Source organism: Dendropsophus ebraccatus, chromosome 11 (genome assembly GCF_027789765.1).
Source record: "Dendropsophus ebraccatus isolate aDenEbr1 chromosome 11, aDenEbr1.pat, whole genome shotgun sequence".
NCBI classification, from domain to species: Eukaryota; Metazoa; Chordata; class Amphibia; order Anura; family Hylidae; genus Dendropsophus; species Dendropsophus ebraccatus.
The window spans coordinates 59,532,241-59,549,063 of NC_091464.1; the positions used below are offsets into that span (position 1 = coordinate 59,532,241).

Sequence of the window (16,823 nt, forward strand, 5' to 3'; positions counted from 1 at the left end):
GCGGCCGCCCGGGGCCCGAGGCTCCGGGGGGGCCCATGCCTTGCCGCCCACATTATAATGCCGCCCGGGAGGCCCCCTCGCCACTGCACTCTTGTGACCGCAAGCATTGTTTCGCTTGCGGTCACAAGAGTCTCCGGCTGCCTCCGTCTGATACGTGGCTGCCGGGGGTGTCCGGTCCTCTCCCCGGCAGCGCGCGCATCACACAGCTCCTAGTGCCGCCTGGGGCCCTGACTTCCGGTACTGGGAGCGCACGTACCGGAAGTCAGGTCCCAGGCGGCACTAGGAGCTGTGTGATGCACGCGCTGCCGGGGAGAGGACCGGACACCCCCGGCAGCCGCGCTCAGCCGGAGACTGCAGACGGAGAGAGGATCGACGGGGGAACGCAGGGTAGGTGAGTTATATTTTGTTATTTTTGTGTTATTTACTCACTGGGGGGGCATCTATAAAGGGGGGGAAAGGGGGGGCAGCTATAAAGGGGGGGAAAGAGGGGGACCATCTATAAAGGGAGGGGGGAGAGGGGGACTATCCATAAGGGGGGAGAGGGGGACCATCTATAAGGGGGGAAGAGGGGGACCATCTATAAGGGGGGAAAGAGGGGGACCATCTATAAGGGGGGAAAGAGGGGGACCATCTATAAGGGGGGAAAGAGGGGGACCATCTATAGAGGGGGAAAGAGGGAGACCATCTATAAGGGGGGAAAGAGGGGGACCATCTATAAGGGGGGAAAGGAGGACCAGCTATAAGGGGGGAGAGGGAAGAGGGGGACGAGCTATAAGGGGGGAAAGGGAAGAGGGGGACCAGCTATAAGGGGGGAGAGGGAAGAGGGGGACCAGCTATAAGGGGAGGAAAGGAGGACCAGCTATAAGGGGGGAAAGAGGGGGACCAGCTATAAGGGGGGGGGGGAAGGAGGACCAGCTATAAGGGGGGAGAGGGAAGAGGGGGACGAGCTATAAGGGGGGAAAGAGGGGGACCAGCTATAAGGGGGGGGGAAGGAGGACCAGCTATAAGGGGGGAGAGGGAAGAGGGGGACCAGCTATAAGGGGGGAGAGGGAAGAGGGGGACCAGCTATAAGGGGGGGAAAGGAGGACCAGCTATAAGGGGGGAAAGAGGGGGACCAGCTATAAGGGGGGGGAAAGAGGACCAGCTATAAGGGGGGAGAGGGAAGAGGGGAACCATCTATAAGGGGGTAGAGAGGGGGACCATCTATAGAGGGGGACCATCTATAGAGGGGGACCATCTATAAGGGGGGAAAGAGGGGGACCATCTATAGAGGGGGAAAGAGGGGGACCATCTATAGAGGGGGAAAGAGGGGGACCATCTATAAGGGGGGAAAGAGGGGGACCAGCTATAAAGAGGGAAAGAGGGGGACCATCTATAGAGGGGGAAAGAGGGGGACCATCTATAAGGGGGGGGGAAGAGGGGGACCAGCTATAAGGGGGGAGAGGGAAGAGGGGGACCAGCTATAAGGGGAGGAAAGGAGGACCAGCTATAAGGGGGGAAAGAGGGGGACCAGCTATAAGGGGGGGGAAAGAGGACCAGCTATAAGGGGGGAGAGGGAAGAGGGGGACGAGCTATAAGGGGGGAAAGAGGGGGACCAGCTATAAGGGGGGGGGAAGGAGGACCAGCTATAAGGGGGGAGAGGGAAGAGGGGGACCAGCTATAAGGGGGGAGAGGGAAGAGGGGGACCAGCTATAAGGGGGGGAAAGGAGGACCAGCTATAAGGGGGGAAAGAGGGGGACCAGCTATAAGGGGGGAAAGGAGGACCAGCTATAAGGGGGGAGAGGGAAGAGGGGAACCATCTATAAGGGGGTAGAGAGGGGGACCATCTATAGAGGGGGACCATCTATAGAGGGGGACCATCTATAAGGGGGGAAAGAGGGGGACCATCTATAGAGGGGGAAAGAGGGGGACCATCTATAGAGGGGGAAAGAGGGGGACCATCTATAAGGGGGGAAAGAGGGGGACCAGCTATAAAGAGGGAAAGAGGGGGACCATCTATAGAGGGGGAAAGAGGGGGACCATCTATAGAGGGGGAAAGAGGGGGACCATCTATAAGGGGGGAAAGAGGGGGACCATCTATAGAGGGGGGAAGAGGGGGACCATCTATAAGGTGGGAAAGAGGGGGACCATCTATAGAGGGGGAAAGAGGGGGACCATCTATAAGGGGGGAAGAGGGGGACCATCTATAAGGGGGGAAAGAGGGGGACCATCTATAAGAGGGGGGAAAGAGGGGGACCATCTATAAGAGGGGGGAAAGAGGGGGGACCATCTATAGAGGGGGAAAGAGGGAGACCATCTATAAAGGGGGACTATCTCCTATAGGATTAGCACCCTCCTCTCCTGACATCCTCTGTGCTGCTGGGACCTCCCCTATAGATCAGCACCCTCCTCTCCTGACATCCTCTGTGCTGCTGGGACCTCCCCTATAGATCAACACCCTCCTCTCCTGACATCCTCTGTGCTGCTCGGTCCTCTCCTATAAGATCAGCACCCTCCTCTCCTGACATCCTCTGTGCTGCTGTGACCTTGGGGGGGGGGGCAACATCAGGGGACCAGGTGAGGTGGCGATATGTTTATTGGGGGCAGTGGAGGTGGGGTGGGCAATGCTTACTGGGGGTAGCAGCAAGGGACCAAACATTATGTTTATTGGGGCCAGCAGGGAGGGGAGGCAGGCAGTGTTTATTGGGGACTGTGTGTGGGGGGGGGGGGGGGACGCAGTAGCAGATTATAATGTGGGCGAATTGACTGGGGGGGGGGGGGGGGGGCCCAGGTTGGGTGGACAGCCCGGGGCCCAGGGTACATTTAATCCGCCACTGTGTATGGGTGAGGTGATCTGTGTATGAGGTGATCTGTGTATGAGGTGATCTGTGGATGGGGTGATCTGTATATGGATGAGGTGATCTGTGGATAGGGTGATCTGTGGATGGAGGGGGTTCATCTGTGTAAGGGTGGTCTGTGTATGGTTAATCTCAGAGGTCGCCTGTTCTCCTGACGGCTCATGATGGGAGTTGCAGGTCTGCAGCATGTGGCTCTCCAGGTTGCAGAACAACAACACCCATCATGCCCTGCTGACATTTCATGATGGGAGTTGTAGTTTTACAGCCTGTGGCTCTCCAGACTGCAGAACTACAACAGCCATCACGTACGGCTGTAGTTTTTCAGTTTGAGAGATTGGGAAAGTTATTAGAGAATGACACAGTACAGTACTTTAATTATAGGGGACATAGCAGCACAGTACATGAGGGGACACAGCAGCATAGTACAAAAGGTGGAGGAAGTGGCACAGTACACGAGGGGGACAGGGACAGTTCATTTGGACACTGTGGCACATTAGGGGGCGTCACCTTAGAGTAATTGAATATAAGTTTTGTTTGTCTCTGACTGCGCCTGATCGGAAGGGGGGGGGGGGGGGCAAGCTAATGTTTTGCACCAGGGCCCATCAGCCTTTAGCTACGCCCCTGCCCAGAGCTGTGTGGGCTGAGGCTGCTGAAGATGATGGCAGGGGGATGCTCAGTGTCCCCCTGCCATTATCCTCTCCAGCAGCCACAGCCCGCACAGCTCTGGGAGTCGGGTCGTGACATCACCATTTTATCCAGGAAGTGACATCTCCATTTTATCCAGGAAGTGAAACCTTGATGAAGTAGTAAGTGCAGGAAAAAAAACCCACTTTGTAAGCATTTCCCGTAATAAGGGTATTGGCGATTCGTATAACTTTTGGGGGGAAATACATTACTTTAATAAAAATTTCGACAGACTTCTTTAACAGTTTCATTAGTTTGGAACCTGAATTACAGCTGACAGAGTCCTTTTGAAAAATCTGTACTGTCCATTTATCTTCCTCTTTTTATGTAGGAGGCTCCTGTAGGTGTAGTGGGCAGGGTTTAAGTCAAGAAGGTGTCATGGGAGAAAAGTAGAGTTAGCTAACTGGAGGAACAGGAAGCCCCTACAGGGTGTACTCTAGACAGTAGGTGGGTCAATCAGAAGCAAAAGAAAGATGTAAAAGACAACAAAAAGGTAAAGGATAGCTTTAGAAATATATGTTTATTTATTAGACCTCTATTCATTCTGACTAAAATGGTAGAGGGAGGAATGAAGGAAAACCCTGGTTGAGAGACCTTGAAAATGGGGTTATTCGGGATTAGAAAAATATTGCTGCTTCATTCCAGAAACTTAAAGAATAAACTTATTTACTTCAATGGAACTGAGTTGCAAAAACCCACCCAAACTGGAGACAAGAGTGGTGCTGTCTCTGGAAGAAAGCGGACATGTTTTTTTAATCCTGGATAACCCCTTTAACCTGTAGGCTATTTTTTTTCTTTTTGTTTCAGAGGTTAAGCAGGGTAATTCTCTTTAAACTTATTTATTTTCATCATACAGGCAGAATATTATCGACCCGTTGCTTCTTTCGCTGAGAAATGACCATAATGCAGGATGTGTGTCTTCTGGGCTAGGCGTTCGCCAGTCGAATGTTACTTAGATTACTGAACATCCCGATGCATTGTGCTAAGCGTGAGGGATTTTAATAATGCAGCGTACTGTATAAAGCTACAAGAGTGTCACCGTATACCTTCCTGAAGGGTACTGCTGGCAGCGAATAAACTTTTAGGTTATCTCTATTTAGCTTCTCTCCTACATATATTATTTACAGTCTGGTAAAATGAACCTCCCGCGCCTCTCGGGCAGCCTCTCTTTTATCTTTTCTTTCTCTCTCGAAGAGCTAATGGGCTCATTGTGCATGATCATTCTTCTAAATTGAATTATTTCCACGCTTTGTAACCTTGGCTTTTATTCGAAAAACTCTCCATGATCCAAGTCCCCAACGGAGGAAAAGTCAGCAAATCACCGGAGGCAGGTTTAGGGTGAAAATAGAAATGGATTGAATTAAGGCTGGATGTCTGCTAGATGGATTATTTACATTCAGGATGAGGCCTCTGTAATTCTCTGCACAGATTAGCAGGCCGCTGGTTTAATTTGCTCGTAAATTACCTTTTCTCTGTGCTTTTTCTATACGTCCCCCTATGCTGATCGGATAGCTCCACTTCATTTTGTTAAGTAATATCTATCTCAGTCAACACAAGCAAAAGTTGTTCCCCGGAGAGATCAATCTGCATTGAGTTTATTGCACTCTCTGAAGCAGACCATTACTTCTGCTTTCTGTAAGGAAGCTGCTTCCTGACATTGAGCAGAACTGAAATTTTTACCCAGGATAAGATCTATTGTCTTTAGGGTATGTTCACATTGAGGAATTTGAAATTAAAATCCCCCCTGTAAAACATGTATAGAGCAATGTCCTATTGTGTTCAATGGGTTTTTTCCGCTCTGTTGTTCACACGGTGGAATTTACCCCTAATGTTCTGCTGTGGATCGGGTTTCTGCCCAAAGAATTGACATGCCAATTCTTTGAGCGGATTCCGCTAAAGAAATCCCATAGAAGTCATTGGGGCTTTGAATTTCCGCTTTCCGCTTGAATTTCGCACCTTTTCCGCCAGAGGTTAAGAAGAGGAAATTGCAAGCAGAAAGCTTTTCTCTTCGATTTCTCACCTATTGCTTAGTGTGAATATACCATAACTCCTAAAAAAGTGCTCATGATCCTCTGCAACCTCCTCCCTGTAGTTCTTAGAGTAATATTCTGAAACTGCAACATTTCCTTTGTGTATATGATGGACCACAGGCTCATATCATGCACATTCACAATCAGTAGTCCTAAAGTACCATCTGTTTTATTCCAGCTCAGCTGCATCCAGCTCAGCTGGGTCATGTGATTACCAGTCTAACCCACAGTGATTAAAGGGGTTATCCAGCACTCCAAAACTTTCAACATGTTGCTGCCTTATTCGTAAAAATAAATATTTTATGCTTACCTCTCTGCACTCCCTCGGTGTCCGATGCGGTTGCCGATGTCCAGGCTGTCTGTAGCGACCGTTACTTCCGAGACAAACTTGTCTCAGGAGTGACAGCCCACTCAGACAATCACTGATTGAGACAGGACAGTGCTGCGGCCAATGATTGCCTGAGCGGGCTGTCACTCCCGAGACCAGCTTGTCTCTGAAGTAACCACAGCCGTAGGCAGCCAGGGACATCAGCGACCACATCGGGACACCAAGGGAGCGCAGACAGGTAAGAATAACACGTTTGTTATGTTTACTAATATGGCAGCAACATGGTAAAAATTTTGGAGCACTGGATAACCCCTTTAATGTGTTAGAGGAAGTGGTGTATCCTAATGGTCCTTTTACACAAAACGATTATTGTTCAAATTTTCACAATAACAATCGCATTTGAGCGATAATTGGCTCGTGTAAACACAGTGAACGATCAAGCGATGAGCGAGAAATCGTTCATTTTGGTCTTTCAGCATGTTCTAAAATCATCGTTGGTCGTTCACTGAAAATTCGCAGATCGCTTTGTGTAAACAGTCTTTTACAGATTCATCCTATGTGTGAGATGGGCTTAAGCGATCTAAAAATGATCGCAATAACGATTTTTTCAAATGATTTATCTTTTCGTCTAAACGCTGATCGTTATAAAAACAAAATTGTTTCCTCAAAATCGTTAAACGATCAATTGGCCAAATTATCGCTCCGTGTAAAAGGACCATAAGTCAGCTGACCCTGTAATCAGTTCACCTGGCTGGACTCCAACACTCGCAGAGTAATTACAAGAACTGCAGTGATGAGACACCACCCTCTCTACCTGCAAAGCCAAAAGAATTATGGGAAATATTGGCAGCATTAAAATAATCATTGCTGTGATGGAATTAAAATTTGTATGGCTAAAAAACAAAGCTAAAACAGGTAAACACAAGAACTTCTAAATTAATCCCTTATGATAGCCTATGCTCCACTACATGTATATAAGCCTATAAAATTGTTGGAGCATCTCTTTTTAAACTTTTTTTTTTTAGCAAGCCACCTGCTTAGTATAAATTCACCACCAGAGGATCCCAGACTACTAAAGCTACTTTTATGAATGATAGAGTACAGTATTGTAAATGGGACACAGTCTTTATAAATCATGCATCATATAGATGGGTAACAATGCAGCCCTCCGGCAATCCACTGAGTAGCTAAATATGTCTCCCGTATTTATAGATTATGTGAGTCAGAGTTTCTTGCAGGATAATTGTTTCTTAGAATCTAGCATCACCCCCAAAATACACTCCTAGACCTCCTTTAGGCATAGTTTTGCTTCACGACTGAATCAGCAAGCCCTATGAGATGTATTTGTGGGATGCTATATAGTTTCCTATACCACAGGTTGTTTGCAGTATTGCAGCTTAGCCCAATTCGTGTTAAAACGAGGTGGGCTACATAACCACGTACGCCATTGTGGACAGGGAATGGAGATGGTTTTTTTGAAGAATGCAGCCATGTATTTTTAATCATATACAGTAGAAATGCTTTAAAGTGTCACTGTTGTTTTTTTTTTTTTTTTGCAGAAATCATTAGTACAGGCGATTTCAAGAAACTTTGTAATTGGGTTTATTAGCCGAAAAATGCATTTTTATAATGAAAAAGTGGTTTGAAGCTCTCCCCCCTGTCTTCATTGTTCTCTTATGGAGATGGGATGGGTTGTGGGAGATGAGGCACCAAAACAGGAAAAAAAAAGAGTTAATTTACAGCTACATCACCGGGCTATCTCCTCTGAAGTCAGCACTGACCTCTCTGGCCTCTAAATACCTGCCTTCACACAGCTCCCACTGTGTAATCCTTTGTTTTCTGCTAGTGACTAATCCCCCCCCCCCTCTCCATAGGTTACACAGGGCTCGACTGATGTAAAAGAGTTGAGATTTCCTGATAATGTTCAGTGGATGAGAGAGAGAGGAAGGGGGAGGGGGGCTGGGGAAAGTCTTTTTGAATGCAGATAATGGCCTGTACTATTGATTTCTGAAAAAAAAAACAAAAAAAACGACAGTGACACTTTAAGATTGTAAAGAATATTGCAAAGAATAACCATCCTCTGGAAGTGTGGTCCTCTCAACATTCAGGATATACCACTGACTATACACAGTACGTAAATGTCAGCCGAACCTAATGTGTATGGTGATCTCCCTGCTTGCCCCCAAATGGCAAATATTGGTTAACAAAAAGATCAGCCATGTTGGGTTTCAACTGTCTGATCTTTTTGTTCTTGGTTACGGAAGACACCATCAAGGCAGCTTAGCCTCTCCTTGCACAAGTATGAGACGAGTGGGTGAAATAGCATTAAGCAACAGCTAACTTAATTACATGGCCAGTTTAAGGGCATTATAAATCTGTTCTAGATTGATGTGGTTTGAGTCAAGGATGATTATAAATAGGTGGTCTTTTCGAGGGGCTATACCTGAGTAGCATCGATCTGTATATGTAAAGGGGTTGTCTAGGGTCAGAAAAGGTCTTATCTGGTTTGCTCCTCAGTGCCGTTTTGGAAAAATACCTTCTGATACTTGAGGGAGGCATGTGCACGATGTCCAATTGCTGCCCGATCGCCAGCACCCAGCAACATGCACCCCACTTTCGGAAGGTATCCTACTGATATGGCCAGAAGAAGAGAGTGAGCAAAACAAGTAAGTCCTTTTCTGCCCTCTGAACATGTCCGATCTCTTCCGCAAACAGCACCACTTTTGGAGCTGAATTGTAATACCACACAAAGCCTGAGGACAGGGGTGGTGCTGTTTTTGCAAGACAGGATCTGTTTTTCTTCTAATCTTGGATATCCCCTTTAAGGAGATTACATAAGTATAAGTAATCAGAACTTAAAGGCTCAGTACAACCTGAGCACAAGTTGCCAAATGAGATAAAGGTTGGCTCACTACGTATTTGCTATTATGCTCTCCATATTGTACAGTTTTTGGAGCATGTCCCAAAAGTCAAGAGCAACTCCCAAAAACTAACTTCTGTTGTTGTATATTTCCAATCATCTGATGTATCTTTTTGTTTTGTTTTTTCCCATTTCAGATGCTAAAAGTTTGGCTGAAATGCTCATGAGGTAAGAAAATCTCATTGGAAATTTTCCAGAAATTCTTCTTTTCCTTTCTATTTATTTGTGTGTATTTTTGTCTCTGTTTTCCTCAATAAAACATGTTAGAACCGTCAGATCTTCCTCCAGCGTGAAATTTAAATGACTTGTAAAAATGATGGCGCTTCCCCCTCGAGCAAGTGCGGGCAGTGCGGATAACTGAGACATCTTGGAGAATTGGCCTCATTACTGTAACTGTTGTCAATGATCTGAATCCGTCTTGTATAATTCATTGTTGCAATGCCGAGGTGTAGACCTGACACTGCTGTCATGATGACTTGGAGTTAAGGGCTGTATCATGTTTTAGGGATGATAGTGAGATTGGGCTACAGATAAAGACTGTAAAGTCAAAAATTAGTCATTGCCCTCTGTAACGTACTATGTTGTCACCCATCTGAAAGTATCTTAAGCCCATTCTCCAGGGGTGGAGGGTTGCTGACTTTCATATGGGGCACTATTGGAGGGGGGCTGAGGACCATGTGAGGCACTATTGAAGAGGCTGACTACCATGTGGGGCACTATTATGGGTTTGCTTACTGCTTGGGGGAAACTATGGGAGTAACTACTGTGTGGGGGCAACTACTTTATGGGGCAGACACGCACCGCTGTGACTGTGCCAAAAATGCTGCACGCATTCTTCATTAAATATCAAGGTTGCAACTTTGTCCAATTTTTGACATCCCTGCTTTAGAGAACACTGTAACCGCCTTCTATTAGGATAAGGATGAAACACTCCATATAGGACCTCTGTTTATACCATCATAATTTCAAGACAGCTGACAATTCCCTACATTTTTGAGATGTAGAAGTGAGAATGTCTTCACCCTGGTTAAGTTTTGTTCCATGGTATTTAGACAGAGGGCAGTGACAATAATCACACTGATTGGGGTAGTTATCCCTGACTTTCCTATCTTCCTACGTTTCATCTTTTGTACTGAACACAATAATTGGGCCGGCTGTGTCAGGATGAATACCTTAAGCTCTGATTTAGATGTTTGACACCACAGGTCAGTTGCTATTACTTCAATAACAGATAATTGTTATAAATTGTCTGACAATTTTGCTATAAACATTCCCTGTATACCAAAATTAAAATTCAAAAATATTAGTCCGTCATTTGTTCACTTCTGATTTTAGAAAAACTCTTTTCAGGAAGATTCCTTTAGAAAGATGCTCATCCTTTTTGAGGGGATCCAATCGGTAGGGAGCAATACCCCCTGGGAAAAACATATGCAAAATAGCTCTCCTCCAGAAGGTGGAGATTCTCTTTTTCTAGTGCCACTTTCAGCTCTGTAAAGCCCATGCACACATCTGGTAAATCTGGTTATCAGGATTTCTTTTTAGGAATCCGAATAAATTTCCAGGGCCTTAGACTTGTATTGTGCACGGACAGGGGTGTTTGTTCTGGAAAATAGGTCTGGAAAGTATAGGACCTGTCCTATTTTTGTTCAGAATTTCATCACAGGTGATCCCATAGAAGCCTATGGGGGCATCAGAAATTCTGGACCGCTCCAGATAGGCATCTGGAAACTGTCCAGAATTCCGGAGGCATTACTAGGCACCCCGGGTTGGCATCAGCACTCGAGGAAAGTACTCTTTAACTGTAGTCCTAATGTGTTCTAATCAGGAGCACATATAGTTAAATGCAGTGCTGTGTTTGACAGGGTGAGGAGCCATTGGCTCCCCATCCTGATAATCATTATTGTGGCCAGAATTAGCATTATACCTCTGGTCACAAGTGGCCATTATCTACCGCCGCTCTCTGGCACACAAGCAAAATGAGAAGGGAGACGCGAAAAAAGCTTGAGAGCAGCACTGCATCCGTGATCCAGGTGAGTATGTATTTTTATATATTTTTTTCTCTTCAGGTTTTACTGTCAGGAAAAACTGATGATTTCCTGAAGTCTCCTGAAAGACTTCATGATCACTTTTCTGACCATAAAAACTGAGATAGACTTGAACATGTGGCCTAAGGCAGTACAGTTTTCTTCCTACTGGAATACTCAGAACACTCAGTCCTGATGGATATTGGGTGAGTCATAGCATTAATGGAAATCCCTTAATAATTTAATCAACTTAATTTGCAAAATTGGATTATTTGTCCCTAAGTTAATATTGAGTGTGTGTCTGAGATCTATTCATTGGCCTCAGTAGACTTTGAGATGTCATTTTGTGTTGCTGTTGCTTGTACATCACCCATAGAGATGTTAAAACATAACCATTACCCCTGCTAATACTTAGGCTGAATCTAAAATCATAGAAACTTCATAAATACTCACTGAAAAGTCTCCCATTGATGTTGATGGGAGTTATGGAAACAACCTAGCGCCAGGAGCAATGCTGAAAACACAATAGCTCATGGTGCTTCCACCTCCTATGACTGAACGTGGGGGAGAGTCTCAGACCCTCAGCAAATATTCCGGCACCTAGACTCCCAATAATTATAAAATGTCTCTATGAAATACGTTTTATACAACCTTTCACTTATTTATTATTTTATTTTTAAAGTAAAATCTTTTAAAAGTTCCTCTGTAGATGTAAGTGGTTATGTCATACCTCCTGGTGATGTCATACCTTTGGGTGATATCTCATCTTACAGCCATCTGACTTTTTTAAACAGGGCTGAACAAAATGTGATTTTCTGGTTTTATTAGCCACTTGTATGTTATTATTTGTGCTTCCTGTAACTGCGGGAGGCAGGCGGCCAGGACATCATTAAACAGAAGTGCTGGTGAAGTACAGATCCACAGTCCGCTTCATGTTGGCTCGCCTCACTTCCATTAGTGGCGGTGATATAGAGAGTCATTTATCACTATAGTTTTTTACATACTGTTTGCTGGTCACAGATTGATGCATTCTACAGAGTGTTTTAGGGCTTTGTTCTATAACATATTCACTGTTGCCGTTCTCTTCTTATGTTCTCAGTAAGAATACCCGGACGTCAGACACGCTGAACAAGCAGCAGACCCTGAGAATGCACATAGATATTCCCCGAGCACAACTCCTTATAGAAGAGAGAGACACCATGGAGACAATAGGTATGTGTGGTCTGTGCCAAGGCTGGAGCTTCTTCTTTGTTCCTGCCTTATACCCGTGCTGCAGACACATGGCTAGGCTAGCATTCACCCCCACACAAATCAATGAGCCTTGGGCCTCCATGATTCTGACCCCGGTTGACCTTTATATATAATGTCCCCAACTACATACCTGGAGCCCCTGACCCAGGCAGTTCTGGAGATGCTCTGATGTAGTTGCCCATGGTGAACCCCCCTCCCAAGTCATGGACTGTTCCCCATGGAGCCAAACATATATTACTTGTATAAGACTGAGCTTTAAAGGGGAACTCCGGTGCTGATAAAACAAAACAATCAATTAAACATAGTTTTTACATTTACCATCCCTCCCAAGTCTGTCTCCGTTTGAATTTCCCGCTGTTTGCAGGTCCCTGAAGCTCCAGTTGGTGGCTTAATTTTTTCTTTACTTCCTGGTTTGGGCTTTCCCATGATGCACTTTGTCTCCTGTGATGTCTAACTGACTGTAAAACTGTTAGATGGCTTACATCTTGTTCAGCCAATTAGAGCTGAGCAACCTGAGTCATCTGACAAAGGGAGGCTGGCTTAACAGGGCTTAGACCCGCCTCCCTCTTGATGATGTCATTGTCACAAAATGGCTGCCACAGAAAAGCCTGGGGTCAACAGTCATTAGGTAAGAATGAGTTTACTTCACTTCCTAGTGGGGGGTTGAGAGGGGAAAAGATAGGGAAGGGTGGCAGATAAGTATAACTTATATAACTTTGTAATGTGTTTCAATAACTGGGGAAAAACTTTTCACTGGAGTACCCCTTTAATACTAGGTGCTAAAAGTTTATAGCCGGTAAGCAATGAAGAACTTGTAGGTCAGGTCGGGAGAATTAGACCCCCACCATCTAACATTACCGGTAGAGCGTCTATTGTGCTATTTAAGTCACTTAGTCAGTCTGTCCCTATGAACTCTGTGATAAACCATTGCTTCTGTGCTTCCTGTGCCCAAAAAAATAAAACGCATAAGAGGATTATCAGCTAACACGTAATAACGCTGCTCTGTATCCATGGCAACATTTGTTTTGGAAACAGAATTTATAGACCGCTCACAGGGCGCAAAAATTAATGATGACTCAGGTAGACCAGGGAGAGGCGACCAGGTGCCAAGAGCCACTGATCAGAGGGATTGTCACCCAATGAAATGCAATAGAGTACCGGATCCTGTCCTGGTTCCACTGCGATTAACAAGGCATGCTGGGAGTTGTAGTCTCAGATTAGAGAATGTAGTCAACAGAGAATTGGCTAATAAAGTCTTATACAGCTTATATGCAGGCCAGTAGGAGGCACTGTGCATTGGCTGTCATGGTTTGATATTATGAACCGCGTGTGACATGGAGACACATTAGTCTGTATAGAAGCTGCCTTTGACACCGAAACAAATCTGCTCAAACGAAATGCTGCTAGATTTTCTTAAAGGGGGTTTCTGCTTTCTTCCAGAAACAGCGCCTTTTCTGTCCTCAGTTTGAGTGCAGTATTGCAGCTCAGTTTCCTTGAAGTGAGTGGAGCTGAATTGTAATACCACACACAACCTGAGGACAGGGGTGGCGCTGCTTTTGCACGAAAGTAGTTGTGTTGTTTTTTTTTTTTCTATTCCTGGATAACCCCCTTTAAGGACATTGGGATTGTTAGTATTGTTAGTGATGGCATGGTGGGTAAATGTTCTTTCATCTTCTCATCCAGCTGCTCAGACAATGCAGCGTTGTTTGATGGAGCAGCCGCAGGAGTTAACCTTGGCAGCGTCTTGGTGCTGTTACCTTTTCTTTGGCACAGGCACAGACTCCTAATAACCTGCAAGGCTTTCAGACTTCCAGCAAATACTGTCCGCCCGCTGCCTTGTTTGGGCAAAAAATGCAAACAACAGGAGTGTGGAGCTTTCCTGCCGCTCCGGCACTGGCCTCCTTGTCACACCGAAGACTTAACGGATAAGTGGAAAAGTTCCAGCCCCCCCTGAGTGACGCAAGCTCCTCTGCTGTATATATAAGGCTGCGGCCTCGCAGGAGGGATTATTATTGCTTTATGGTCCCTCACACACCTTCAGATCACACATGGCCTGTCCTTCTACCTGTTCCTGCACATCCCTCTGTTATGAAATACTATCCCCTAAACTATTTTAGCAGTATTCATCCTGAGCTGCCTGCTTCATGATCACAAATCAGGTCTGTCCTTGCACTTGTTCCTGCACATTTCTCTGTTATGAAATAGTCCAGGCTATTTCTTGTAGAAATGAAGGACTTTGCTGATCTGCCTGTTTTATGTATATAAATTAACAGGACTATTGTGATACACACTAGATGTACAGTGTAACATTGTATGCTGATGTCATGCCATTCATGGTTGGATGCATGGTTGGGGCATTCCTATTCAGAGGATTTTGACCACAAGAACCGTCCCCTCCATAGATTTTTCTGATGGGGTCAATTTGTATCAGCTGCTCCATAGAAGTGAATAAAGTGGTGAATAGACTTCATTGAAGACTATGAGAATTACAGAAATTTCTATATTTAGGAATCCCCTGTCCTATTCAATAGGTATCACAGTGGGGGTCATGATCTGGTGCAGTTTTTTCTCTGATATGGAAAGGAATGAGCTTCATAAGGGGTAACAGACAGGGAAACAAAGGGCCATGGGCTGTCATGTTGAATCTCTCTGTACATAAATGTCATGGCCAACTGTGGCTTATTCATGTAAAGAGGGTGACATGACCTACAGGGGGGTGCCTACATTGTGGATACCACCTACAAGGGGGGAATACCTAGCTGAGGGATCCTACCTACAGGGAGGTATGTTTACCCCTCTAGGTATGTCTACCCCCTGTAGATACTACCTGCAGGGGAGCATACCTACGGGGGGGAGATATACTATTTACAGGGAGATGGGGGTAGGGATACTACCTACAGGACATTTTAGGTAGTTTAAAGTGATACCATCATTTATAATACTTTTTACATGTCATTCAAACATGTTAAATGGGTACTCTGGCCATTTTGACTTTTTGCTATAGTGCTGAAGCTGAACACTGAAAGCTTCCACTGCTACTTCCAAAGCAAACTTGTTTTGGCAGTGAGAGCCAATCACTGGTCGCAGCACTGTCTCTCCTCAGTGATTGATTGGCTGAGCAGGTTGTTGTCACTGCTGAGATGAGTCAGTCTTGGAGAAGTGGCTGCGGGAGCGTTCAGCAGGGGACCTGAAGACGCCACAGGTGGACATCGGGGGATTGTTGTTTGGAAAGAATAGGATAATTATGTTTTTGTGCAGCCCCAGCAATATACCAAAAAGTTTTAATGGACCCTCTGTGGTTGTAAGTTATAGCCAAGGTGATCACACAGCCGCACATATCACTTCCCATCTGGTCGCCTGATCCGACTAATAACAGATAACATGCTCTATGGAGTCTGACCCCTGCTATTAGTCGGATGGGGCAGCAAACTCTCCCCTGCTAAATCTTAGAACTGTGACCTGTTGTGATCTTAACATGAACAACACGTCAAAGGTTATTACAATTGATAGTATCACTATAAGTTTTATTGTTGCCCCTTGAAAAAGAAAAGATATGGTTGACCAATAGATACTTACTGTTCTGCCCCACCTGGCAACAAACATCTGGGTTCCACCTCCCACTAGACTCCCCATGGCACACTTCAATCCTCGTTGGGGTCTTGTCAGTATTGATTCGCATATCTATGATGTGTTTGAGCTTTTTTTTTTTCTTTTAATTTCATTTTGTCCAAATATATTCATTTCCGCCGCCCATAAATCTGACCCCAATACTACAACATCCATTATAAAATAGATCAGCTGATAGCGTTTCATTGAGAAGAGTTTTCACATCTTTTTTACTTTTTCTTTTCTTTTTTTCTTTTTTTCTTTTTTTTACAGGAGAGAAGGACAAAGGTTCCGCATTAAATTGCATTTTTTTGACCTCCGTCTAACTCCTGCCTTTTATTTCTCCTCTTTTTTTGTTACAGGATTCACATCTTGCATTTCAAATACGATCTTAGTTCAAAGGATATTTTCCCAGCTTCCACATTAAAAGTTTTATAATGCATTTAAAAAAAATAAAATGTTTTACATGTTAGATACAAGGGGAGAATGAGACACTCTCTGAATTAAAGCAGAAAGCCAAGACAAAACACACAGCATATTAGACGACCTAGAAAAACCTCTAACCAAACCATCCTATAGCAAACGAAACCACCTCTAACCTCGCTCCCCTCTATACGGAGTCCTTAATGAGTCCTCCACTCCACGTTCCTTGGGAAACCAGCTGATTAAGAAATCACCTAGTTACTGTCTGTACCATCTAAAATTTACAGACATCTCTGTGGAGAGGGGTTAGATGCCACCAGACTGCTCTGGCACTGACTTATCCCTCCGAGAACAAAAAGTCGGGCACCACCACTATCTCCACCAACATTGTGTGTCCCCATAAGCTTATACCCGTCACCAGCAGCAGGGCCTTTACACTTGCTTGTTTCTTTTGCTCCCCAGTACACAATGCAGTAAATGAGGATTTCTTCCTTACGAGGGCCCATTGACATAGAAAGTCAGTTGAACACCATGATTGTGGGGTGACTAGCTGCTTATTCTTTGCCACTGCCAGAAAAGCGAACGGTGTTTGAAGATGTATGAGCACCTTTAGGCCTCACTCACACATAGGGGGAGTATTATCAAATTGGTGTAAAATAGAATTGTCTTAGTAGCTGGGATGGTCCTGACTGTGGTTAGAATGATGTTACCCCAGGCATA

General features: G+C 45.2%; 1 protein-coding gene across 4 annotated transcripts in view; it reads left to right on the forward strand.

Moving 5' to 3' along the window:
* Nucleotides 1-16,823, forward strand: part of DSCAM (DS cell adhesion molecule) — a 312,819-nt gene that overhangs the window by 267,203 nt on the left and 28,793 nt on the right. For all 4 annotated transcript variants that reach the window (XM_069945870.1, XM_069945869.1, XM_069945872.1 and 1 more), the window contains 2 exons: nucleotides 8,937-8,967; nucleotides 11,923-12,035. In XM_069945870.1, the coding sequence (XP_069801971.1) occupies nucleotides 8,937-8,967; nucleotides 11,923-12,035 (144 nt within the window). The remainder of the gene's footprint in view (nucleotides 1-8,936; nucleotides 8,968-11,922; nucleotides 12,036-16,823) is intronic.